Genomic DNA, 26,717 nt, shown 5'->3' with positions numbered 1-26,717 from the left:
ATGCCGTAACACGTTGTATCCTGTCTTGTAGTGTCACCTCCTCTGAGAAGGTGGACAAAGCCCAGCGCTATGCCGACTTCACTCTCCTCTCCATCCCGTATCCAGGTAGGGGCTCTTTCCAAGGTCTGGTCAAGGGACAGGCTTCCCAGGACTGGGGCTCTTAGAGGCCCTCCTCAGGCCCTGGCCACTTAGGTGCACAGATGCCCCGGAGCCCTCGGGCAGGATCTGCCGTAGCTCAGCATAGCGCAGTGCAGCTCCCGGTCCTTGGCTCTCGCCTTAGGGTAGGATGCTGTCCTCGGGGGGAAGGGGGCGGGCTTTCCCCTGGGAGGGGCCCGGGAATGGAGTCCTGGCTCAGGCCCTCCCTACTGCCCTCTTGAGCGAGTTACTTCACCTCGCCCAGCCTCAGGTTTTCTCAGGTGTCACTGGAAGTTGGTGAGGCTTAGCTCAGGGTCTTGTTGTGCGGATTAGGTGAGGTCAGGTTTATCGGCGTGCTCTGTGCAGCTAATGTGCTGTTTCAGTGTGAAATGACATCGTTAGTCCTCCGTGTCAGCAACCAGCTGTGCTGCGCTGGCTGTTGCCGTGGTGAGGGTGTAAGTGCTCTGTCCCCAGTTGCACGTGGTTGGTGGCCTCACCGTGTCACAGAGCACCGTGGTGAGCACACAGCTGGCTGCATTTGTCTCTGGCACCGACTGCATGCGACCTGTGGCCAGGGCAGTGTTCTCTGCACTGGATACTGAAGCTGCGTTGGTCCAGTTTGTAGCGTTTAAGCTTTCTTTCTGGCAACACCTGCTTGTTCAAGGAGGTATTAGAGCCCTAACATCAGCACCAAACTTTGTCAACAGATGGCAGGAAGTGGACTCTTTCTCCTTGAAACCTCTCTCCTGTTCCTCAGCAGTAGCACCTGCCTTCAGTCCTGTGCTGGATCTTGTCTCCTCATCTTGGAGCCATGTGGCCAATAGAGAGAGCAGGCTGGTGACCCCAGGTTGCAGTAGAGCCACGAGGCCTTCTCATGAGAACCTCAAGTTCATCCACTGCCTGGTGGGCAGAGGGTATCCTCATCAGTGTGAGCTGGTGGTATCCAAACCACGACCCCTGTGGCCTGGCTGTCCTACAGTGGCCTCCTTCAGGGTCTCTCCTCACTCTTCTCTGCTAGCTTAGCATTCGGTGGCATGTGGGGCTGGGCGTGCATTCCAGTCCCAGCACTGTGTCCTTGAACAAGTCCCTTAACCCTTCTGAGCATCAGTTTCACCCTGCATAAAATGTGGTTAATGGTGCTTATTCTGGGTGAAGTGCCAGACCTGTCCGTGACAGGCGCTCGCCGACACCAGGCCGAGTGATGGGTGCGTGGGAGGAGAGGCTCGCTTTGGGCAGGTGCAGAACCATGACGATGATGCCATGGGCTCGGCAGCGTCAGAGATGCGTCGAGACAGAGGCGTCCCCAGTGGGGGTCTGCACCGGAGCTTCCCTCAGGTAGCTCTAAGGCTGGTTTTCAGACTAGGCTCCTGACTCTCAGGAGATGCTTTGGGGGTCCCCAGACTGAAGCACTCTCTGCCAAATGAATGGGAGAGGACTGAGTTGGCTGAGGAACCAGGCGTCAGCTTTCTTTATTTGTATTCAGCTTCTCGGTAAGACTTGGCTTAGAAAAAATTGTTTTGTGGGACTTCCCTGGCAGTCCAGTGGTTCAGACTCCGTGCTTCCACTGAAGGGGCAAGGGTTCGATCCCTGGTCGGGGAAATAAGGATCCCGCATGGCAGTGGCCAAAAAGAAAAAACAAAAACAAAAACACACCACACTTTAAAAAAAAGAAAAGAAAAGAAAAAAAATCGTTTTGCTCCAGAACAGTAGCACAATATCCTTTCTGCTGTCGTTGGGCAGCTTGTTAAAAGACTCCTGAAATATTAAGTAACAGCTTTTGACCCAGTTATTCATTAGGCCATAATCCAGCCAGCTTGGGCCTGAAGATGTTCATCATGTCTGATTATACCAGCCAAACATGGGAAATGTTTTCATTAATCAGAATAATGATGATGTAAATGATGGTACAGCCATCCATAGTAGAACGAGATATTACATAGTCATAGAAAAATGCTTAAGGTGCTAATAAGCAAGGTAGAAAATTAAATAGTACAATCTCAACTGTGTAAGAGAAAAAGTGCTTACACAAAATGGTAGGAAAAGAATATGCCAGAATGGTAAGATGATACCATATCTCTGTGAATTTTTCCCCCCATTCTTCCCAGAATATCGTGTACTGCGTCTGATAGTTGTGTATGGTGTCGAGGGGAGGTTAAGAGGCATCAGTAAAAATCCAGACGCCTCGGTGGCAGGAGACGCTGTTGCACACCCGGATGAGGGGACAGAGACGCACTTACCTTGCTTACCTTAATTACCTTGCTTCCTCTGCTGATGTTCTAGAATTTCTTTACGTGCCTACATTATTATACTTCATAAAATTGCCGTTATCCAGACCAAGTCCTGAAATGCACTCTGCTGCCATTTCAGGGGTCTCTGTTGAGCCCTCTGATGACTTTGAAGCCCAGACAGGAACTGCGGTGGTATCAGTTCTCTGTCAGACTAACTTAGGCTTACACTAGCCCTTGAAAATGAGAAGTGTTCTGGGAGCACTTCCTTTAGGGCACCAAGATAGACGGGGCCGAAAACTCCCCAGCATGAGTCTAATTTGTTTCCCTCTTGAGCGAGCGTCCATTCTCACTTCACTTTTGGTCCCATCTGTTTGCCTCTCAACGGGCTCAGAAGCCCGTTCAGGTAATGAATGTCAAGGCGTTGCCCTGGGTACTGAGGCTGTTTTAATTCTCTCCGTTTCTCACAGTCAGTTGCTTCTGCGTTATATGCTGGTCAGAGCTTGGCCTGGAGCCTGCAGTGTTGATTCAAGCGCTCAAGTTTGAGAAAACAGAGCACTTCACGGGAGTTCTGAGGAATGATTGGTGTCCCTCCTAAACCCAGGCTCATAAGCTCAGGGCTTCTGTCTGATATTTATATTTTTTCTTTCTCCCAGTGAGGCACCCAAGAATACGCTGAAGTGTTAGAGCTGAGGATTGATTCCTGACTTCCCCGTCCACAGTGAGGCCTGGGGGATTCGAGTGCAGGAGTGTGTGGGGTGGTGAGAGCCAGGTCTGAAGAACACACAGGCTAAGTCTCCAGACCTTCCTCCACGAAAGAACCTTTCCTTTCTCCCCTGGTGTGGCCCCAGACAGGAGCATGTCCCAAGAGGAGCTGGAGAGTTCCATGTGAATGTTTATGGCCTGTGGCTACTTTGACAGAATTCAGGCAACTGTTTTGTTGCCTTTGGGGACCTCACCAGACTTGGACCTGTGGCCAAAGCCTTGTGCCCTCTGGAGTTTGTGTTGGTCCCGGTGGAGGAACTGGGAGGAGTGCAGGCCTCGTTCTCCCCAGGCTGAGCTGCAGGGCTGCACTGGGGCTCTCACTGCAGCGGTGGCATGAGGATGGCACCAGTATGCTGTCACCTGAGTGCCACTTGTACCAGTGCTGTGCCAGGTGTTTTATACGTATTATTTCATTTCATCCTTAACCACTTTACAAATGAGAAAATTAAGGCTTAGAGAAATTAACTTGTTCACAGTCACAGAGCTACGTGAAAGGCTGAGGTTTGAAGCTGGGAACATTGCCAAAGCGCTTCTCTCTCCACTCCTCTCTCTGTTCCTGAGGTCTTACTCTGGTGGTGTTTCTTATAGTTTTTCTAGTGAATGATACAGAAAGCACATCTTGGCGAGGTTTGTTGGAGAAGGACGTGTCTCTTGAGCACCTGTCACATTTCAGGCACTGTCCGTGGTCCTTTCTCTCATGTTACGATGTTCGGTCCTCACTGAAAGCCTGTGAGGTTGGTACAGGCAGACCTCATTTTATTGCTCTTCACTTTGTTACTCTTAACATATTGCATTTTTTACAAACTGAACATTTGTGGCAACCCTGTGTCAAGTCTGTTGGAGACATTTTTCCAGTATTTGTTCACCTCATGTCTCTGTCACATTTTGATAGTTCTCACAATACTTCAGACTTTTCCATTATTACTCCATTTGTTATGCTGACCTGTGATCAGTGATCTTCGATGTTACTATTCCACCTCACTGTAGGCTCAGATTATGGTCAGCGTTTTTTAGCAATAAAGTTTTTTTTTTTTTTTTTTGGCTGTGCCGTGTAGCTTGTACGATCTTAGTTCCCTGACCAGGGATTGAACCGGGGCCCACAGCAGTGCACCAAGTCCTAACCACTGGACCGCCAGGGAATTCCCTGAAGTATTTTTTATTTAAGGTATTTTTAAAATTTAAGATATATATATTTTTAGACATAGTGCTATCACACACTCAATAAGCTATAATACAGTGTAAACATAACTTTACTATGCACTGGGAAACCAAAAAATTAGTGTGGCTTGCTTTATTGCGGCGGTCTGGAACTGAACCCTCAATATCTCTGAAGTGTGTCTGCATCAGGAGGGAGGGTGATCCTCCGTAACTAGGTAAGTTGCTGAGAAAGTGCTGCCGGGGCTCAAATTGTAAACCACGCTGTTGTTCGCTGGCTGTTGGCACTTCAGGGGCTTGTAGGGCAAAGCGACCTGAAATGAGAGAAAAGTGACAACAACCAGTGAACACAGATGGAGAGAGATACGGAGGTGTGCAGGCAGGGGCTGCTTCATCGGGAAGGTCTGGGCTAGAAACCCAAGGAGCGTTGGAGGCTCCCGCTCGCCTGGCCCAGTCCCCACTCGTGTCAGCTGGGGCCCACTTTGGAGTGTGTGAGCTGGTGGCCACCCCGGTCCTCCAGCACCCAGGGGCATCTCAGGACACTGGGCCAGGAAGGGTGGTGTCATGACTCTGCCCTTCTTTTCCAGGCTGTGAATTTTTCAAGGAATATAAGGATCGGGATTACATGGCTGAAGGGCTCATCTTTAACTGGAAGCAGGTATGAGCAGTAACATTCATCAGCTTGGGTCTTCTGTCTGTGAAGGGAAACCAGCTAGTAATCTTCTTGGGGAAAACAGCTACCCTTCTCCTTTCTTTGCTCTTCCCTGAATGAGTCTCATTATTGTTCTCTCTCTCCTCCTTGTATGTACATGTTTAAACTCTCACCATATATACTTTTGTCTCCCCCTTTAATTTCTCCCTTTCTGTAAACGAGTTTTCAGGGACAGGGTAGGAGAAGTCCTTCATTTTTGCTCCGCTACCTGTGTGCAGAGCAGGAGCAGCCGTCTGCCCCACCCCAGTGGGCGGGAGCAGCCCGGGAGCTGCCGGAGGCTGAACACGGTTCACCACCTCTGTGTCAGCCGTCAGCCGTCAGCACTCTCAAACGGCCAACTGAAAAGCTCCACTTGGCAGCAGTATCTGGTCCCTTTGATTTTTAAGCTGTCACTTCCAGGGTGGCACAGGCATCTGGCCCTGAGAAGGCGAGCACTGTGGGGGGACATCCTGCCTGCCTGTGGTAGCCACAGCTTCAGGGCCTCAACCTGCCTGGTCATCCTGGCTTCTTCTGGTGGCCAGCCTGCATCTCACAGTGTCTTTCTGTCCCTAGGACTACGTTGATGCCCCTCTGAGCATCCCCGACTTCCTGACTTGCTCTCTGAACATTGACTGGAGCCAGTATCAGGTGAGGGGACCCCTGGTGCCTGCCCCACGAGTCCCTCAGGCAGACACCTGAAGGCCTGGCTTGTGACCTCTGACCTCCTGGGAAAGGAGGAGCTGCTTACCTGTTTAACTCTCCCTCCTGCTTTCTTGGCCCAGAAAATCAAAGCTTTCTGACCATGACTTACTAAAAGATTTGCATCCACCAGGGGGTTCTGTTTCCAGAGGAGGACCTCATGGAGTTTGCTTTTCCAGCTCTGGGATTTAGTGACTTTTTTCATTTTACCTTTTAAATGCGTGTTCCATCAGAGAAAGTGCAGAGCTACCTGACCTGATTTGGTTATAGAAACCTTAAAATTATTTCCACTGTGCTTCTCTCCTCTTCTCATCGTCTGCCATGGAAGGGTCCCCAGTCTTTTTTTTTTTTTTTTTTTTTTTTGGCTGCATTGGGTCTTCGTTGCTGTGCGCAGGCTTTCTCTAGTTGCGGCGAGCGGGGGCTGCTCTTCGTTGCGGTGCGCAGGCTTCTCATTGCGGTGGCTTGTTGTGGAGCATGGGCTCTAGGCGCATGGGCTTCAGTAGTTGTGACACACGGGCTCAGTAGTTGTGGCGCACGGGCTCTAGAGCGCAAGCTCAGTAGTTGTGGCACACAGGCTTTTTTGCTCCGCGGCATGTGGGATCTTCCCGGACCAGGAATTGAACCTGTGTCCCCTGCATTGGCAGGTGGATTCTTAACCACCGTGCCACCAAGGAAGTCTGAAGGGTCCCCAATCTTACTGGATGGATCCATCTCTCTACCATGTTTAGCCCACTGTACGAGCCCACAGGCCATTAGCAGTGTCCTTGCCACTTGCTTCAACCAGGACAAGTAACCTCGTTCTTCCCACTGCCTTCCCCATGTCTGTTCCCTCTGCCTGGCTGGCCTTCCCAGCCTCCTCTTGTCTGGCTGACACACTGCCTTCAGGATTTGGCTCGAGTGTCCACTCCAAGAAGAATTCTCTGATGTGCCTCCTCTCCCCCATCCCTAGAGAGGTTGGATGCTTGCATCTACATTCCCATTAATCCGGGCTCTGGGCCCCGCCTGGCCTCTCTCGGTGATCCACACCTACTTCCTTTTCCAAGTGTCCCGTCATGCAAGCACCTCAAACTCAAGCTGCCCAAAATGGAATTGGCCACAACCCACAGCACCCCCGGGCCCTCCACCATTTACCCAGATGCTCAGACTCGAAAAATGGGGCCTCTTCTCCCCAACATCCATGGCTGGTCCCATCAGTTCTGTAAGTCTCTGCCCCAGGGAAACTCCCCAGTCCTTCTTGCTTCCATCTCTTAGGTCACTGGCCTAATGCAGGCTACCATCGTCTCATGGCTGAGCGTGGGCCCACATTGAAGGGGCAACCGACTGGAAATAGTGAACGTAAAGCATGTGAATAGGGCCTGGCAGAGCGCGATACTCAGATGATGGGGCAGGGTCGTCACTGTTACGCCTTCCTTCAAAGCTGCCACTGACTTTCCTTTTTCCCTCAGGATAAGTCCAAGGACCCTTATGTGGTCCACCCAGCTCCACGTGGTCCAGGCTTGTTCTTGTGACTCACTGGCTGTCCCCTCCCTCTCCTCCAGCTACCCTGACCGCCTCTCCACCCCTTAGGGAAGATGCTCTCCAGGTTTGCACATGCTGTTCTCTCTGCCACAAACACTCGTGTGCTTTCCCTCCCCTTTTCTCACATGCATGTCACCATCTCCAAGAAGCCTTGCCTAAGGGTCCCCATGGGTCAGGCTAGGCTCACCTCCCCAGTTCCATGGTCCTGCAGCATCTTAGAGGGCTCCTTTTAATTAGCACACCTGCAGCGATTCACTTTGCCTTCCCTTCCCTCCAGCCTCAGGGCTGGAGTCATTGCGTTCACTGCTGTGTCCCAGGGCCAGGCCCACAGTCACGTTCACACCACTGTTTCCCATTGCACGAGCAGTAGTGCATGTGTGGGTGTTGCTGACCTCTGTGTGGCCCGATGGAATTCCATAGAGCTCTGCTCTTTCATTCTGTGCCCGAAGACCCCTTCCAGTGGCAGCTGCTCCTCAAGCTGGCCGCTGACTATGAACAGTCAGTGAAAGAACATTCTACAGGTACCTCCTAGTCCCTAAGCACGAAGCCTTACAGATGCAGAGGTGCCAAAATGGCCTCCGCCCTCACTGGGCTCAGTCTAGGAAAATTCCGAGGCAACAGCATAACCATCACCTGCATAGTAGGGATATTGACCAGTGGCCACAGAAGAAGACTCTGTAGAGAAGATAATGGGGCTGGGCCTTTAAAGGATGAGTAGGAGTTTGCCAGCCAGGGAAAGAGTGCACCAGGCATGGAAACATAAGGCCGATATGTGGTTCTCACCTCTGCACCCGGAGGCTTTGTCACGGCACACATAGGTTGAGAGAGTCAGAGGTGAGCCTAGATTTTCATGCACTTCCCAGGTCCTCTTCTGTTTCTCACTCTGGTATCTGAGGAAGTGTTCCTACAGTGCAGTGTGTGACCACAGTCCTGGGTCCAGACCCCAGCTCAGCTTAGCTGTGTGACCTTGGGCCTCTGCCGACCCAGCGCTCCCCAGGCTGTGGTTCCTGCTCCAGCCCTGGGCACGGTGGCCAGCAGTGTCTGCCGCCGTTCCTTGGTCATTTGTGTCCCCTTCAAACAGCTGCCGTTGTGGGAGCTGCCCTGCGGGCTCGTCTTTGGTCACCTCCTGCCCTCTCCCGGCCGCTGCAGTCCTCCCCCAGCCAGCCTGACCTCCCTGCACACCTGCTGCGTAGCTCCCGCCTCTCCTGCTTTTCCTCACCCGCTGGAATCACAGCTCGGAGGAAATCTCTTGGCAGTGGTGTGTCTGACACGTTGAACCAGATGAGTGGAGAGACCCCCGAGCCACCATGGGTAATAAGTTTATTAGCACGGCACTGCAGCGGCTTTCTCTGGAGCTCCTGAAAGTGGGTCAGGACTCTCCAGGGTCCGTGGGAAGGTCAGGTAAATGAGCCTGGTTTAAATTCCTGGGAAAACCATTCCAATTACAGGTGCTGTGTTCACCCTCCCCGTGGGGGCGCTCTCGCTAGCTGGCATCCACCGCCCTCTCTGCACAGCCCCAGACACTGAGAAGCAGTCATGTTAAGAGACTGTCCCCAGCTAGGGGGAGGGGGCCGCAGAACTGGGTCAGGCCCCTCCGTGGGGTTCCGGATTCCAAAATGGACTGTTTCTCAGAGGGTCTAGTCTAGACCTTTAGCTTGGGCTAGAACAGAGGTTCCAATCTCTGTGGCTTTTGCTTATTTTTGCTCTCCCACCTCACGGGCCTCCTGTTTTAAAAGATTTTTGTTTACCAAACAGACTGCATTTGTTACTCATTAAAAGACTATGCAGTGAGTAGCAATAAAAAACGTATGAAACGTGATTGATGAGAAGGTTGATGGTTACCTTAGTTTCTGTGATGTGATGGCCGATAAAGAAATGGCTCTTTCCATTTGGTGACAATGGCCACGGGCTCAAGGCTCTCTGTCGGCTTCTGTTAATTCCCTAGACAGCTGTGCCCGGAGCCCAGGGCTCAGAGGAGGCTAGTGTCCGGCCGCTGCTCGTGGCTGTGGGGCTGTGGGTTGCCCAGGCTCCTGCACGGCTTCCCCTCCTTCACCGGCAGGTTGGGTCAGAGCACACTGAGGGAGGGGCCCGTGGGTGAGGGTGCAGAGACGTGTGACAAGTGAAGTGAGCCTGGGGTACTTGTTTCCCCAGAATAACTCATAGCATTTTATTTTTAAAATGCTTTAAATTCCCATTCTGAGTTAAACACCTATTCATAGAATCCTTTTATTTTTCTTCTCCAACAGAGTTGGGATCTGGTGCAACAAACACAAAACTACCTGAAACTGCTGCTTTCCATAATTAACAGTGACGGTGAGTCTGCCTCTGCCTGCCTCAAGCCATAGGATCTTCTGGGTGTTCCCAGGTCTTGACGTCGCGAATGTGTGTTTACTGGGGCCTTTTGCTCTATGGGAGAAGGATTTGGGGATTCCCTTGTCATTGGCAGATTTATTCCATGCCCCAAATTATGAACTTGTTACCATCTGAACCACATTCAGCTGGCCTTTGAGCTTTCAGCATCAGCCTTTTGCTGATGTGTTTCTGCACTGGGTCAGCTGGCCTTTGAGCTTTGAGCATCAGCCTTTTGTGTGGGGCTTCAGTGGCCTCTTTTGGTTCAGAAAGGTGAGAGAAAGTCAGTCCTGGCCTCTTCTTGGGCACACACAAGAGCCCCTGGAGGGCCTGTTCTCCAGAGGGTACTCCAGCCAGTTTGACTGTTTTGATTGGATGAGCCTATCGTGCTCAGTGTCCTAGGGCGGTCTGACTCTGGTTCCTCCATATCAGTCAGGACCTGTGTGGGGTTGCACTTGCTTGAACAAATGGAAATGTATTCGTTTATATAACCAAGAAGGCCCAAGAGCAGAGCCAGGTGCCAAATACCACAAAGAATCTCTCCTTGTCTCATACCCACTGTTTAGTTAGCTTCATGGCTGGCAATCGTTCCGGACTTGTTTCCTGCCATCTTAACCCCTCCAGAAGAGGGAGACGGCCTCTGTCCCAGAGCTCCCGCTCATTGCCTCAGTTTGGATCCAGTGCCCATCCTTGAACCAGTCACTGTGGCCAGGTTGGCAGAAACATCACGTGCCTGCCCCTGGAGCTAGGCCGTGGTTCTGGGGTGGCCTGGCTCTCACCCCAGGCCAGGGCGGTGGCACATCCCCTTCTCATCAGCCCGTGTTTGCTTCTCTCCTGGGCCTCCCGTTCCATGTTCCTGTGTAGATGACAGCGGACTGCTGGTACACTGTATCTCAGGCTGGGACCGGACGCCCCTCTTCATCTCTCTCCTGCGCCTTTCCTTGTGGGCTGTGAGTATGGACGGGCTGGGCCGTGGGGTCAGGGAGCATTCAGAGGCCCTTCCAAGATGTACTCTCTATGAGCGCTAGGACTGTTTCCAGAAAGCAGAGAGGCTTCGGAGCGAGGGACCTCACGTGTCCAGAGCAGGTGTCGTGTTTAACCCAGCTCCGGGGGCTGTCAGGCAGCCTGGTTGTCACGGGGGCGGGGGTTGTGACCCAGCCCCCGAGGCCAGGAGGGGCCGTCATGGGGAGGCTTCTTTCTGATCTGGGTGCGTCTCCTGCAGGACGGGCTCATCCACGCGTCCCTGAAGCCCGCTGAGATCCTCTACCTAACGGTAGCCTACGACTGGTTCCTCTTCGGGTGAGCCTTCGGGAACTGTCGGGCTATGGGGTGCTCCGGTGCTTGGGAACCGCCTTTTTGAGTGCGTGGGTGTGGTGGCCCCTGTGACAGGGTTGAAGGCGAAGACGGTCCCACCCCCTTGGGAAGAGAGAAGGTGTGGTCGGGCCCACCTGAGGCTGAGGTGCCAAAGCCATGGGCTGTCCCTGTGCCTCTGGTCCCCCTTCATCCTCGTGTCTGGGAGCTGCTCGCTCTGACCTCCTCGCCTTCTTGTTTCAGGCACATGTTGGTAGATCGACTCAGCAAAGGAGAGGAGGTGGGTTCTGCTCACGGTCCGCGAGCACACGTCAGGGCTCCGCGAGCTCGGGCTCTTTTACCCCCAGGAGGGACAGGGTGATGGTCTGTTTGGTGTCCACACTTTGGGGGCGGTTCCTTGCCTGGTGTGTGCTGGGATCAGGCAGCGTGGCAGGAAAAGCACTGGCACAGCAGCCCCGTTCTGAGCCTCAGTCTCCCTCTCTCGCGGAGAGAACACTTACCTGTGACCTTCGTGTGTCAGTCCTCTTCCCCCCCTTCTGTGCCAGCCTTCTTACGGGTGACCTTGTTTTCTGCACTCTGGAACCAATTTACAAGTCCTTTCCTGTGCCCCTCATCCTTACAGCTAAAGCCAGAAGCTCTTCCCTGTCCTCCCTTGTCTCATCACACCCACTCGGCAGCTTTTAAGCCCCAGGGCCTTCCGTGCAAGCAGGGTCCTGCCAGCTCCTCACCACCAGACCAGTCCCGGCCAGCGGGCTGTGGGTCCCCTTCCTGTCCGGGCGGTGTCCCTCCTTCCTCCTCTCTGCTCTGTCCACGCCTTATCCTTTTAGCTACTTTTTTCAGTCTTTGGCTCTTTGGTACTGTTGTTTTCAGCCTGTTTTCCCTGCACACAGACCTGGAGTCAGACCTGAGTGTGAACCCCAGTTGTGCCACTTACTACCTGGGTGACCTTGGGTAATGTGATTAACCTTGAGTCTCCCGGTGTTGATTCTGCTGCCTCACAAAGAGAATGAGTCCAGATGCCCAGCGTGGGAGCTGCACGCAGTGTTGGCTCCCCCCCCATTTTCCTGAGGCATCTTTCTCACCCTCCTGAAGCTGCCTCTTCTGGGCATCTTATCTTGTGCATTCTTCTCTTGTTCCTCCCCCTCAGCTGCTCCTCTCTCCTTCTACATCTCTTCTTTTGAGCACTGATCGCACCTGCCAGGACTGCAGAGCTCATAAGCCTGTTCCTCAGAGGCCTCCATGAACTCTGTCAGAGGCGGTGACTTCGGCACTGAAATCCGCACGTAAAGCCCCTTTGCAGCCTCTCATTTTGAGACTTGCTGGAGCTGGCGCTCCAGTACCTGCTGTCCCCCATGCTGTCTCCCCATCCCCAGAGCAGGCCAGATTCCACCTTCAGAGACGGGGCAGGGGATGCGGCTGAGCCCAGTGGATTCTGGATTCAAACCCTGGCCACGTCTCGACATAAACAAGAGGGTCTTCTCAGCTGGGAGGGTTGGCGGGGTGTGGGCTTTTCTCTTAGCCCTCCCTTCCTTCCCGCACACACTCAAAACTCTGATACTTTAAAAACATGCAAAAAGCTGGGGCCTGTTAAACAGCTCCGTACCCCTCCTTTGCCTTTGAGGCTCTCAGAGCACATTAGCATATTAAAGACTAAAAAATCTGTGGTGAAGACACCTATTTAATTTTATGTAACGGGGACTTCCCTGGCTGTCCAGTGGTTAGGACTCTGTGCTCAGGACTCCGTGCTCTCACTGCCGAGGGTCCAGGTTCAATCCCTGGTCGGGAAACTAAAATCCCACAAGCTGTGCGGGGCGGCCAAAAAAAAAAAAAAGTTATGTAACAAAGTTTTCATACTGGCCTGACCTAGGCACCCTCCCTCCTCTTTTATTTTTTGAGGAGACCTTACGGGGCTCTGGGATACCCTGTGGGTATTTTTCCAAGTGAGGGGTTGATGGACCACACCTTTCAGAATCAACTGCAGAGACTATGCATTGTGTGCACTTCACAGAGGCCCATTGGACCAGGGCACTGGCTGGAAGGGAGAAGAGAGAACTTGCTCACGGAGCTGGGGATGCGGATGCGGGGTCAGAGCTCAGGAGCCTCCTCCGGCTTTTGCCCGCCTCAGACTTCGTCCTGCCCCTTACAGTTTCTGAACAGTGCAGGCTGTGGGCCAGGCAGTGGCTGCCCTCACCCCTGGTTCTCCTGAACCACTGTTTCTGGGTATTTCTTCTACAAAATCTGATCTCTTGCCCTTGCATTGTGTTCCTGCTGTGTCCACTAATCTTCTTGCCCCGAAATTCTCTCCCAGCTGTCCTTCCCTGTTAGCCTCTCTCCCTGGGGTTCTTAGGAGAGGCTGAGGGAGAGAAGCAGCTGTTCTCTTCATCCTTTTCAGTAGCTTGAGAACGTGTGTGTTCAATTTGAAGATGGTGTGAAACGTCACTGGCTTACCCTCTTGCGTTCTCCGGAAGGAAACGCCCTTCCTTCCTTGCCCCACCCCAGGCACAGCTGCGCGACCTCCTAAGCCTTCCCTACTGCCCGTACTGTTTCTACACCAGAATATCCAGCAGGGTCCCCAAAGCAGGGCTGCTGTCCATCAGGGGTTGACCAGGGTCACTGGTTGCCCTCTCCTGGGAGTTCTGCCACCTAGATTCTTCTCCCTGGAGACTGCTATCTTCTCATGTGTGCTGCTTTTTGGTCTCTCAGATTTTCTTCTTCTGCTTCAATTTTTTGAAGCATATCATCTCTGAGGAGTTCTCTGCTCTGAAGATACAGAGGTAAGGAGAGGCCTGCTCTCCCTGGGAGCAAGGTGCTCCGGGAAGGGCCGCGCTAGGGCAGGGGGCTCTTGCTTGCTGCCTGATCCCTGCCCGGCTTCCCTGCAGGCTTGGCCGGCTGGCTTCCTGTCCCTGCCTTCACTCTGAGGGCAGGTAGGGGTACCTGGGGAGGGCCAGTGGCTGAAGAGGCTCATCTTGTGACTAGGAGAGCAGGGCTCGTTGCTGCGGGGAAAAGCCAGCCCAAGGATAGGGGGACTCCCAGCTCCCCATGCCACCGCCATGGCAGAAGATTCTCCTGCCTGAGCCGATGGCTTCCTTCCCTGCGCTGCTGCAGAGGGGTGTCTGCACAGCCCACCGCCACAGAGCAGAGTCTGCTTCCAGCCCGGCAAACACAGGGGTCTTGCCTGGCAATTGCTTTAGGACCCCTGTGAGAGTTGGTGTCTTTGCTTGCTTTCCAAGTCCAAGCTTTCCAAATCCAAGCTCCTAGTGTGCTGGACCAGACTTGAACTCTGAGGGCCACACTGACAGGGAGGCGGCAGGCTTTGCTGGCCTCCCAGAAGTGGGCCTGGCCTTTCTGCAGCAGTTTAGGTAGGACCTGTGTCCATGAGTTTCCAGTGAGTTGGAGCTTCTTTCCCAGGTGGGCAGCATGCGGGGGACGTGGGAGACTGCAGCCCAATCTGGAATTCACTGTCCTGGCTTCTGTTTATAGGAGGAAGAGTTTGCCAGCCCGGGATGCAGGCTTCACTGTGGAAGATATCTGCATGCTGAGTGAGTCATGGGCCCCAGCAGACTTTCTCTGTGTATCTTTCTGACTCTAGACCACATAGGGACTGTTTGTTCTAGAAACTTCTCTTCTGTGTGGAAGAGGTGGGGGACCCCTAGCAGGAGAAGATAATGTGCTGACTGATGGCACTGGCTTCTTTCAGGACGGAAGGATCGTGGCAGCACCACCAGCCTTGGCAGTGATTTCTCTCTGGTCATGGAGAGCTCCCCAGGAGCCGCCGGGAGCTTCACCTATGAGACCGTGGAGCTGGTCCCTGCAGGAGCACAGACTCAGGCAGCTTGGTGAGGGCCAGGCTGGAACTGAGCTTGCTAACAGCTGTGAGCCAGGGCTCCAACTCCAGGGAGCCCCAGGAGCAAAGGGGCCCCCGACAGCAGGCCTGAGAGCTGAGCTCCATGCCCTGCTGTCTCTACTGGGCCTCAGAGGCCAGCCATCTGGTTGGTGGGGGGCACTGCGGGATGAAGGAGGAAGCTGCAGGGCTGGGAAGACAGGGTCGGGTGAGGGGCGCTGGTGCTAGAGGGACTTCTTGGGGGTGCTGCCTTGTATCATTTGCCTGGGAGGTGGGGGGCCAGCTTAGAAAAAGAAAAAAGGGGTGAATACAAAATAATGATTGGGAATTGGGAGCTTGTTGAGGGTCAGCTCCTTTGAGAATCAGATGACCTTCCCCCTGGACAAAGGGCTCAATATTTTGTATAACATTAGCAGGGAAGGTCAGTTACTAAAGTGTTAGTTAGGAATCTGTTTTCCAGCGTGTGCACTGAGGCCAGCAGGCCAGTTTTGTTCAGACGTCACAGTCCCTCTGTGAAGACCCAGCCCTCGCTGCCCATGGCCGAGCCCAAGGGGGTGCTGAAGTATGCCCACTCCCATGTGGCATTTTTCCAGTGCAAGTAAAAAGTGGGCCCTGAGATTTAGTACAAGTGGGCAGAGGGTTTGCCCGAGGTGGCCCCTTAGCCAGCAGCCCTATCTTTCCACTGCAGGAGGAAGAGCCACTCATCCTCTCCACAGAGTGTGCTCTGGAACCGGCCGCAGCTCTCAGAGGACCGCCTGCCTTCCCACCAGGGGCTGGTGGAAGCCAAGTCCTCCAGCTCCTCGTCCTCAAACCATTCTGACAACTTTTTCAGGCTGGGTAGCAGTCCCCTGGAGGTCCCCAAGCCCAGGTGAGGACCTCCAAAGTCCTAATGGTGGGGTGGCTACCCTTCCCTGTTAAAAAGGCTGGAGAGTGGGGTTCCAGGGCATGCGGCCTGGCGGGCAGCGTACCCAGGAGGCCAGAGGGGATCGACAAGCTTGCGGGCTCGCGCACTGCTTGGAGGACGGGTTAATGTTTGGATACAGAGCAGGAGCTGGTTCGCAGAGTGGTTTGAGACTCCCCCTTCCCAGAGCCCTGGCAGATGGGTATCCAGAAGGTGTAGTAGTTGTGATGTGATGGGCAGGGAGTTGGGGCTGCCCCTCCCCGTCGCCTTTGCCAGGTCTCAGCCCCCCTGTGGACCTCACATTCTGATTAAAGAGATGGCGCTAGATCCTCCGAGGTGCTTCTGGCTCTCCCATTCCTCGTCTGGATGGGTGGGGCCCTGAAGAGGACAGACGGTAGGGAGCTAGGCTAGATGTGTGTGGCTGGGGCAACCCTCGCAGGCCTGCACATCTGGAAAGGGAGCAGCTCAGCCAGGATGGAGAGGTGTGGCTGGAGTGTGCCGCAGAACTGATGTTTCCTTGGTGAGGTTAAAGCTGAGCGCTGGCCAGGGGCTTAGGATTGAGGGATGGCCTGGCATTTGGGGGAGGCATTTCCTAGCTGACCCCTTAACACTCCTTCCATGTCATACAGCCAGGGAAGGAGTCCTATGAATTACTTTGTTTTCTAAGGCCTTGAGAATGTCTGGCCCTTCTGAAGAGAACAAAGAAGTGTGCGACTTAAGAGGTCCTTAATAAATTCCAGGGAGAAAAGACATTTAGCAGAAAGATCGTGAGCGTTGAAGTCCACTCCAGATTCAAGCCCAGCTCTGTTGGATACTGCTCCAGAATTTCAGGTCTTTCCTTGTGGCAGGCATGTTACCAAGGAGGAAACTGAACCCAAAGGTCACAAGCTTATCACAAGGAAAACCCTGAAACTTTGGGAACTCTCCTCCCATCACCGTCCTCTGGTTTTTCCTTTCTGGGCAAAAGCAAGCAATGGAGGAAGGTGGGGAAAAGCACCCTCCCCACACAGGCTGAGCGGATCAGCTCTGGGTGAGTAGGAGCTGCACTGTCCAGAGGGGTCCTGTGTGCTCACCTCTGAAGGTGAGCCCTTCAACTGGAGCACTGCCGTGTCCGTCAGCGCTGTAGCTGAGTCTGTTAAATAAAGGCCACAACCCCTCTGTCCCCACGGGTCTGGTGGAGGCAGCTGTGCGGAGATGGTGCCGAGCAGACAAGCCCACGTGCCGTGCTCATCCGCATCCTCTGTGCCACCGCGCTTGTCTGTGCAGCTTGCCTCAGGGCCGCTGTGGGCCTGCCGCGGCACTGCGTGACCCTTGCTCTTCTGGGCTGGAGCTCTTGCTCCTCGTCCCTGCCTCCTTTTCTGCCTGTCCAGACATTGCTGGACAACTGGGAAGGAAACCAGGAGATTCCTCCTGTCCCCTGGGTCCTCCCTGGTCTTAACTGTCCAACTGTTGGGGGCTCCCCCACTGAGGCAACACCCCATCATACACCTTAGCTTTTTATCATTCCCTTCTTCCTGACAAAAGATCCTAGTTCCGATCTTGTGGTCATTTCCCTCGGTCTCGCCAGTGGTTATCTACCTGCACTGGGGGCTCAGATGCTTATGGCTGGTCCAGGATGGTCCAGGAGGCTGAGGAGGTTTGGGGGTGTCCTCCTGATCTCACGGCCCTTTGAGCTGGGGCCTGGTGAAGGAGGCTGGAATAACTGGACCAAAATGGGGCGCCTTGGAAAGGCGTGGGGTGGACTGCTGTGAGGTGTTTGATGGCTCTGCTGGTTTATTCTGGGAGTGACTGCTTGTAGCCAGGCTGGGCTGGCCAGGTGACAAGGTTCTGGATTGGCTGCTTGTCTGCCAGAGGATTTGAAAGACTACTTTATTCAGATTTGGAGCATTCTAATTATAATTACATATTTCCATTAACATTAAAATTAATTTAGTCTCTCTTATCTTAAAGTGCCTGAGGGATCCTGTCATTAGCTTTCCTGCTTCTCTTAGGTAACAACAGCCAATCAGCTTTTTAGTGCAGCAGAGGGAACTGTGTGGAAAGAAACCCTTTATTTAGTAAAGCTATCTGTGACGGCTGAAATTCCCCTTACAATGTGAATTCTCTGGGTTTCCTATGCTCCACATTCCCAGGTTCTACAAGCATATCTCTTTTAAGGTAGGACTTCCCTGTGAAAAGAATTGGTGAAGCTTTGTTCAAAGTTAAGAAGTAGGTGTCGGATTCAGAAGAAAGTTCTGTGGGGTGCTGACTCTTATCCAGTCCCAACCCCGTACCCTTCACTGGCAAGACTAGTGGCTCTTGTGCATCGTTAGCTGCTACTGCAGCAGCTTCTAATTGAGTTGCGTTTCTGGACCATTGTTAAATCTCTCATCATCTGTAGGGCTGGGGACTGGGAAGAGGCAGGACCAGTGCTCACATGCCTCTCCGAGCCCTGGTCAGTAAAGTGCCCAGCTCCGTGTGTAGTCTTGGTCTCTGCTCCAGAGTCAGACATCTTTAGGGATGGGGGTTGCTAGCATAGCACTGTCCGTGCCTGAGGAGGGATGGCGCTACCACTGAGCCCAGCTGGAAGCCAAGCTGCCTGAAGAGCACATGAACTTGGCTGAGGGACATCCAGCGGCCTGGTTGGTTAGCTATAAGTGACAACATAGGCGCCAACTCTGCTGCCCAGATAGCTTCTCTTTCCCCATCCTTCACCACCTACTAACTGCTTGTTATGAGCAATGAGCTCTGTCCCCGGCTATGTTTAATGAGGCAGAGAAACCGGATTGCTTTCTGTAACACATAGGGTTCCTGTCTTAACGTTTGATGTGTTCTCCCATGGGGCCACAGCTCCAGACCAGAGATGAGCGGTGAGAAGCCTAAAGGCATTGCCAGCTTGAGACCCATAAGAGAAAACTTGGAGCCCCAAAAGACTTCTCCTTGGGCTGCTGCAGGAAAGCACAGGTCTCTGGTTCACACAAACACACACACCGCACACACAGACACACAGACACACACACACATACCCCAATGCCTGAAGTCCAGGCTGAGGGAAACTGATGACTTTTCAAATCTGATGAATCTTGTCCTAGCCGTTTCTGAAGTCACTTGTTCCGTGGGGTCAGGCCCTTGTTGAACGGAAGGATTCTTCCCTAAGGCCCCATTCCTGGAGGTGTTCACTTGGGCAGAGGCTGTGGGACCATCACCTGGAGGCTTGGTAGTGGTGGGGGGTAGGTACAGATTAGGTGACATTCAGGCTCTCTGAAAGGCTAGGATTCTGGGTCTTGGCTCAAATGTTCGTTCCCTGCATGACTTCAGACATGTCACTTGATAGCTTTGGGTTTCTTTTTTCTCATCAGAGGCTTAAATGGGCAACTAACTGCCCAGGTCCTTCCTAGCTGTGAACCTTCAAGCCCTCTCTGTGAGCTGTCAGATCAGGTGCTTTTAGATGCAAATAACAGAAAATCCATCTCAAAAGAGTTTAAACAATAAAGGAAAACTGTTGGTTTACGTTGGAAAAATGCAGCCTTCAGGCACAGCTTCATCAAGGTTCCAACTCCGTTTCCCTATGGTTCTTTCTCCTTGCCTCTTTCTACATGCTAGCTTTGTCTTCTGGCCAGCTTCCCCAGTGGTGGCCAGCTACTCCGTGTGCTTCCTTTCTCACATCCAGGGATCACGTGAAGGCCTCTTTCCAACCATAGATCAGAAACTCTGTGCTTTATTCCAGTTGGAAGCTACGTGTCCATCCCTGAGCCAATCCCTGAGGCCTCCACCATCCCTTATCAGGAAGGAATATCAGTGTACTGTGCGGCTTGCGTGGGTTTTGGTCAGCCTGGGTTTCAATCCCAGCTTTGCCGCCTGTAGCTGTGTGACTTGGAAAAAACACTTCCCTTCTGAGCTCAGTCTTTTTTATCCCGTCTTTAAAGTGGGAGTAATGATCCTGGTCTCCATAAGTTTGGGTTTAAGTGAGATAATGGAGCAAAGTACCTGGCATATAGTAATACTCATCTTTTCCATGAGTACTGGAAATGCTCAGTAAACTGTAGTTGTCGTTAAGATCTGTCCTTATCAGTCTCATTTCTGAAGGACTGTGGGCTGTGTCAGGGCACTGGGCAGCTAGGTAAAAGGCCAGATCAGGTACCTCAGGCCAGACCTCTTTCTCCTCGCCTCAGCTGTGTGGCTTGGGCCAGCTCTGCTTGTGTGGGTACTCCTGTAACCCCTTCCAAAAGGACCAGCTAAAACACACTTGCCTGAGCTGGCCACAGCAGAGGTCTGGCAGGTGTGGGGCAAGGTGAGGCGGTTCAGCTCTGTTGGTGCTGTGAAGAGGGGCTTAGGCCATACCCATCTAAGGGAGTGAAATGTTGCCAAGAAGCCAGCCTCCTGGGCAGAGGTCTGGGCCCTGGGGATGTGGAGGGATGACCTTGGAAGCACTGTCAGCTCCACAGTTGTCCAGTTGGAGGGCGGTTTGGCCCCGTGTGCCCTCCAGTCCTGTAGGTAGATCGGTGGAGGTAGATGCTGTGTTTGCACTCGAGTAAGGGTGTAGGGCAGAAGAGCATGGGGTTTTGTTAAGGCTGGTTGCGTTACCTGTGTACCGAGGCTAACTTGAAAGTTTTCCTTCCTTCTTTCACTCGGCAGGTGCAGGTGCTTCCTTCTCATGACTGTTCCCTGTCATCTTTAGGTGCCCCTTCTAGCCAGCTACTCCAGAGGTGCACTTGCGAGGACCTCTCTGCTTAGCACAGCCCCTTGCTCTCAAACCCAGGAACGCAACGGTTGCTTTGCAACCTTTTCCTTGACAAAAGCCTCAAATACGAAGATTCATTTGGAGACTGTGCTCACTCTTGAAAAAGATGCAAAAGATGGTTGGCTGCTTGCTGAGATTCCTTTGTGACCCCTGGGATCATGCGCCCTGTTGTTATCTGTGCTGCCTTCTCCATACTACAGCTGTCTCCTGGCTGCTTCAAGCATGGTTCTTGCCTGGGGGTGCTACCTGCTGGACACGGGAAGTACAGGGAAGGGACTAGCCTAGGAGACCAAGAGCCCTTGCTGGGAACCTCTCTGTAACCATATTCCATCTGTCATTTTCCCATTGGAAGTGTGAGTCTCTGATAGCCCTGGGGAGCGGGGTTAGGAGCATAAGAAACCCCCATGTTCCCTGCCCCTTAAGTCCCTCATCCTACCCAGCCTCCTCTGCTTCACATTACTTTCATTCCCTCAACACTCTGCTGTTTAGCAATTATTTTCCCGAAAACTGGAAAAGAAACTCTACCTTACCTTAAAGTTTGAGCAAGAGGTGAGATTTGTGGAGCCGGGCTGCCCTCAAGAGGGGTTGCATTGACTGAAGACTCCGGCATGACCCAGAGGAAGCACAGGGCAGGCACCACACGGTGGCGTGTAGCTTGCTCTTGCATGTAGGCAGCTGTCTCTGATTTACAGACAGTTAAGGATCACCAGAGATACAGTGTCTGGCCTGAACCCTACCAAGTTTCTCCACGTAGGAAGGAGGAAGCCCTGCTTTGTCAGTCACTAGGGCTTCCACCAGGTAGCAGACCACGGCCTGTCCTCATCCCCAGTGCTGCTGTCATACACCTTCCAGAGTAGAGCAGGAGCAATGAATATGGCAAGTCTCTATGTTGCAGGGGGGCTCCGATTCATGGCGGCTTTAACGTAGAAAGCTAGCTGTTTTCCCTGGTCTCAAGGTGTTTCTGTTGTACAACAAATCTGTAATCAATCTTGGCTTTAAAGATCTCTTCTTGCACTCTCTAGCCGTGGAACCTTGGGCAAGTGTCCTTACCTGTCTGGGCTGCCATTTCCCTGCCTCTAAGAAGGAGATGATTTACGATCAGCAGAGATGCAGCGCTGGCCAGAGCTGCACTCAGCTTGGCAACTACTTGAAGATAAGGCTGGCCTGGGGACCCATGGGGACTGTCATCTCAGTCTAGGAGCCCTTGACTCCAGCTAACTGGGTGGGCCAAGGTCAATTAATTTTTCAGTTTCCCACCCCCTGTACCACTATTCACGCTTCTGCTCTGTTTCTGGGTCCCTACAGGAGCACCTTCTGCTATTCTTGAATTAAAGAACAAAGGGTCAAGCATCAAAGATGATGTACCTCTGGGGATTGGGACCTGGGGTAGCTGATGGAAGGGCCTTGTTTGATGTTTCCCTATCTCCTCCCTTCCTCCCCCACCAGCTGGGCTACTGTCCAGAGACAGCAGAGAAGGCTGGGCTGTGAGTGGGGAGGTGGTGGCAGTGGTAGATTCCCAATACAGCCTTCCTCTCCCCGCACCCCCCAAACCTCTGTTTGAAAAAGGCCTGATGAAGTTTTCAAGTTGGCTGCCTGATTCATTCCTTCCCTCTGGGCATAGCCAGTGAGTTTGCTGGGTTGTTGCTTGTGAATACGAACTTTGGCTCCTGGAAGGCGCTGCAGAGGAGGAGGGCGGGGCTCAGGGCTCCCGTCACCTTCCTCTTCCATCTAGGTCACTGCCCGCACCATCCCCAAGAGGCTTGTTCTCCCATCTCTACCATAGGACCTCAGTGGCCCTGGGTTCTGCATTGCCACTCTGCCAATCTACATGCCAGGGAGTGTGGAGTGATCCTGCCTCCCAGGTTCCTGGGGCATTCAGCCTTGCTCCCCTCCTTTTGGTGCTGTTGAGATTTTACTTGCTTTGTCAGCCAGAGCAGGCATGCCCTGATCCCAGGCTTTGGTTGCTGGCTCACCTTAGTCACCATGCTTTGCTCTTGTTCTTTTGCTCCTGTAAGTCTTTGCATGATGCATTGTCCTCACAGCTGAGCCTGCCTTATGGTCTATTTTTTTTTTTTAATAAATTTATTTTATCTTATTTATTTATTTTTGGCTGCGTTGGGTCTTTGTTGCTGTGTGCAGGCTTTCTCTAGTTGCGGCGAGCGGGGGCTACTCTTCATTGCGGTGCTCAGGCTTCTTATTGCAGTGGTCTCTCTCGCTGCGGAGCACAGGCCCTAGGCACGTGGGCCCCAGCAGTCATGGCACGCAGGCCCAGCAGCTGTGGCTCGTGGGCTCCAGAGCTCAGGCTCAGCAGCTGCGGTGCATGGGCCCAGCTGCTCCGCGGCATGTGGGATCCTCCCGGACCAGGGCTCGAACCCGTGGCCCCTGCATTGGCAGGCAGATTCTTAACCACTGCACCACCAGGGAAGTCCCTGCCTTGTGGTTTTTACTCTTCTTTCTTGGTCATAACCTGTCCAGCTGTTCTTGTACTTTTGGAGAAAATGGTTGACTTTACAGATGCTCTACCAACAGACCCTTGTGGCCCGGTCCCAGGGCCACCATAGCCTCCCCGCCCCGCTCCTCCAGGGCCTCCCCTGTCAGGCATATGACTGACCACATCATCTCCCCTCTCTCTCCTCTCTGCCCCAGATCAGTGGACCATCCCCTGCCCGGATCCTCTCTCTCCACAGACTTTGGCAGCTGGCAGATGGTAACAGGCTGTGGCAGTATTCCGGAACGGGCTGCCCTGCACACAGACTCCTCTCTCCCTCTCAGCCTCCCGGATGAGCTCCCTAACAGTTGTCTGTAAGTGTCTTGCTCGAGAAGACAGGGTGCCCCGCCCCCCGCCCTGCCCGTGGCAAAAGCTGGTGAGCCACTGAGTGCTGGCTAGGAATGAGGCAGCAGCAGGCCCCAGGGAGCTGGCCTGGGCTCCCTGCCCCTCCCGAGTGTCTCAGCTAAGTATACCTCACTGCTCCTGGACCCTGAGGTATGGAGGAGGCCTGATGGACTGCTCAGGAAGTGCGTTGGAGTGTGTTCACTCTCCCCGGCCTCTAAAACCCAGCCGTGGGCCTCTTGGGGCACACACCCTTAGGGATAGCTGGCTGGACTCTAGCTATAAAAGATTCTGTTTCTGTCCAAGGCTTTGCCTGACGTGAGAACCCTTTGAAAGCAGAACAGTGGAGTAGTGAAAGTAGGTGTATGGTGGAGACCGGAGCCAGAACGGAGCTGGGTTAGCCCGAGGGCTGTGCTCCCAAGCAGAACCGAGGGTTCCTTGCTGTCCCCTCCCCCCTTTTGTCATCTGCTTTTGTCTCTGGTCAGGAAAGAAAATTGGACAGGGTTGCCCATCCAAAGCCCAAGCCTGTAAAATCCTCTCCCTCCAGAGCTCCAGTGCTGGACTTCCAGTTCTAGCAGAGCAGCTGCCTCTCTGGCTGCCGCCTGCCCCCTGCCTGCACTGCTGTTTCACGGATGTCAGGCGGGGAGAGCCTCCGGTGGCCTGGGGAGCAGGATCTGCTTCTGGTCTGTGGTTGCCTAAGGGCCTTCCCCTCCCCACCGGGTGCTGGGTGTTCATCACCACCACCAGAATCCAGTTCATACCCTCCCGTGCTGACAGGTTGGAGGCAAGTTGCCCTTGGGAGTCGAGAAGGATTCCTGCTGAGGGCAAGCAGGGGCCAGACCTTGGGATTCCTAGATGGTGCTCACAGGCCCTGGCCCCGCAGCTAGGGAGTAGCCCAAGGACTTCAGGGGCCACTGGTGCCTGGTACAGCCTTCTCTATAGCCAGGCCCTTAAGCCAGATACAAGATCTCTTAGATTTTTGAGGATTAAAGAAATAGTTGTCTGCACCTTTCTGTAGGCTCTTTCTACTTCAACCAGAGAGCCTAAGAGCCATCTCTGGAGGAAGCAGAGACATCTCTGCCCCTGCTTAATAGCACCCCTCACTTACCTGGTATTAGCCAGTGAAACGGGCAGCTGTAGCCCCAGATCCTACAATTTATGCCTTGGGTAGCTCTCTGTGCTCCCAGCCAACCCTCAGGTTAGGGGTGGTTCCCAGAGGAGGGCTAGGTTCTCCGTGATCCCATGGCCTCCAAGATTGCAGGATGGGCATGGGGTCAGGGTTGATTCCTGGTGAGGTCACATAGTATGTGGGTTCACTGCTTTGGCTTTGGTGTCAGAGGAATTTAATCCAAATCCTAGCTGTTATGTTTACTAGCTCTGGGGACTTCCCTGGCGGTCCAGTGGTTAAGACTCTGCACTTCTACTGCAGGGGGGTACGGGTTCAATCCCTGGTTGGGGAACTAAGATCCCGCATGCCACATGGCCAAAAAAACCAAAAAAACAAAAAAACCAATATGTTTACCAGCTCTGTCTTGGGATTTCAGCCTTGACTTCTCTGAACCTGCTAGCTCATCTCTTGAGAGGGAATGGCACTATGGTAGCTCCAGTCTCTGCCTGCCGTATGTCCTCAAGTGGATCACATTCCCTCTCTGGGCTCCAGTTATCTTGTTTCTAAATAGGTTGTGATCTCTCCCCTTTCGGCCTCCTAAAAATAGGGGGCCATGAGAATGCATACATATGGACCTTTAGATATTCCCTGTGAATATGAACTACTATCTGTATCTCTCCTGGTTATATGCTCTCAGGAAAAGCTAAAGAAGCACTCATGGCCTCCAGCCTACGTAAAACCTAATTAGGAAGTAAAGAAAATCTGGGGCCACGTATCTCCCCCACATGCCAAGAGAGACTTCGGAGTTGTTCATGGTATTGCAGGAATCCAGTATCAGCCCCATTTTCTTAGTGCTGCTGCTAGAGCTATTTGACTTTCCTTCGCCCTACAACCTGCTTCTGCTGCTGCTGCTTCTTCTCTCTCTCACTCTCACTCTCTCACTCTCTCACTCTCTCTCACACCCCCCCCCCCACTCCCACCAATCTATTTTCCCTGGGTCTGTTCTCTCCATACTTACCCCTGGACACTCACTTACCCCATATCTCCGTGTGCTACCCCAGGCCCTAGGTGCAAGTCATTTGGGCCTGGGAACTGGGGATATTGCTGCTGCTTCTAACAAATTTGCAGGAGGGGATACCCAGTGATTGGTCTCTTAGGGGAAATTTTGGAGTGAGTTAGTGGTCAGGGCTGGTCTTGGTGCTTAGGTGGATGGGAACGTGAGGGCTCATCTCATGTGGGTCTGTGACCTTTCCTCGAATTCTGTGTCCCTCCTACTCCTAGACTTCGTGTAACTTTGAGTCCAGAGGTTGGGCGAGGTTGGGCGTGGCTGGTATCTCAGGCCTTTTCTATTAAAGACTCTTCAAGTCATCAAACAGCCTTATGTGGAATTCACACTTGTTGTTCCCCTTCTTGACTTGTGATAAGTGCCTGTAGAGGCCAGGGAAGGAAAAGCAGATAGAATGAGAAAAGAAATCCTGCTGGAAAAGCCAGCACCTTCCTAGCTGTTTACCCGGGGAATGCAGTGACTGAAGGTGAGGACTCTGGCCTCTCCAGGTAGGAACAGCAGCCTGAGAGCTGAGAGAGAGTTTAAGAGAGGAACAGGGCCACATATTTGGGGCCTGAACCACAAGGGTAGTATGGCCACGGGGCAGATGCTGGCCTTCTACTGAGGAATGCAGAAGGATAGGCAGTGTGGCATAAGGAAGAGAATGTTGGATCCTGCCCCAGGGTAATGCATTCATTCTCTCTCTTTCCCTCCCTCCCTCCGCACAGGCTTACAGCCCTGAGTGAACGGGAGACTCGGCTACAGGAGGTGCGCTCAGCCTTCTTGGCTGCCTACAGCAGCACAGTGGGGCTTCGGGCAGCAGCCCCCAGTCCCTCTGGTGCCATCGGCCTGCTGGAGCAGTTTGTCCGTGGTGTTGGACTCCGGGGCACCAGCAGCACCTTATGAAGCAGCCAGCTCATGACAGCTTCCTGCTCCTCTCTCACCTGAGCCCTAAGCGGAATCAAAGCCGTGCCCAGCCAAGGGGTGCTTCAAGGTGGGGGGAAATCTCCCCTTCTCCATCATGCACATGGCAGCCCCAAGGCTGAGCAGGGCCAAGGACGGGGTTCTCCCCCACCCCAGCTTCCTGACTGGTGTCCGCCACCCTACTTGTCACTGCCTCCCACCCACCTTAGTCTTTGCCAGGATTCCTGTCAACTCTCAGAACTATGTGGGGTTTCCCTGGGGCCTTGGGGAGGCCGAGACTTCACAAAAGACCCCCACTTTCCATTCTCGTCTCCTGGGGAGGAGGGGTCACCCGCACTGAGAATGAGGCAGTTTGACACAGATCACAAAATGAAATCAAAGCCTATTTGAACAGCTACTCTATCGCATTATCATTTGGCTCCTGTCTTTGTGGAGTTATTTAGAAGGTTCTCCCTGTCCTCCTTTTTGCTGGGGGGAGGGGTACAGATGAAGCAGGAAGG

The 26,717-nt window shown here is 53.2% G+C and overlaps 1 protein-coding gene across 9 annotated transcripts in view; it reads left to right on the top strand.

The window, feature by feature from the left end:
- The window catches only part of MTMR14 (myotubularin related protein 14), a 42,932-nt gene extending 16,318 nt beyond the window's left edge, over positions 1-26,614 (top strand). For 5 of the 9 annotated variants that reach the window (XM_082344389.1, XM_082344388.1, XM_082344393.1 and 2 more), the window contains 13 exons: positions 32-105; positions 4,868-4,938; positions 5,545-5,619; positions 9,435-9,501; positions 10,402-10,487; positions 10,760-10,836; positions 11,092-11,128; positions 13,552-13,622; positions 14,329-14,387; positions 14,546-14,684; positions 15,378-15,557; positions 22,957-23,112; positions 26,022-26,614. In XM_082344389.1, coding sequence (XP_082200515.1) covers positions 32-105; positions 4,868-4,938; positions 5,545-5,619; positions 9,435-9,501; positions 10,402-10,487; positions 10,760-10,836; positions 11,092-11,128; positions 13,552-13,622; positions 14,329-14,387; positions 14,546-14,684; positions 15,378-15,557; positions 22,957-23,112; positions 26,022-26,199 — 1,270 coding nt within the window. In that variant the 3' untranslated portion in view covers positions 26,200-26,614. Of the gene's footprint in view, positions 1-31; positions 106-4,867; positions 4,939-5,544; positions 5,620-8,346; positions 8,500-9,434; positions 9,502-10,401; positions 10,488-10,759; positions 10,837-11,091; positions 11,129-13,551; positions 13,623-14,328; positions 14,388-14,545; positions 14,685-15,377; positions 15,558-21,835; positions 21,935-22,956; positions 23,113-26,021 lie in introns of those variants that run through there. The other 4 variants (XM_082344391.1, XM_082344390.1, XM_082344396.1 and 1 more) reach the window with 3 other exon arrangements.
- The last annotated feature ends 103 nt before the right edge of the window (positions 26,615-26,717 follow it).

This window comes from Balaenoptera borealis, assembly GCF_965194805.1.
Source record: "Balaenoptera borealis genome assembly, chromosome: 12".
In the NCBI taxonomy this organism is placed as follows: domain Eukaryota; kingdom Metazoa; phylum Chordata; class Mammalia; order Artiodactyla; family Balaenopteridae; genus Balaenoptera; species Balaenoptera borealis.
The sequence above is the reverse complement of the archived record's forward strand: the minus strand, read 5'-3'. Positions and strand labels throughout refer to the sequence as shown.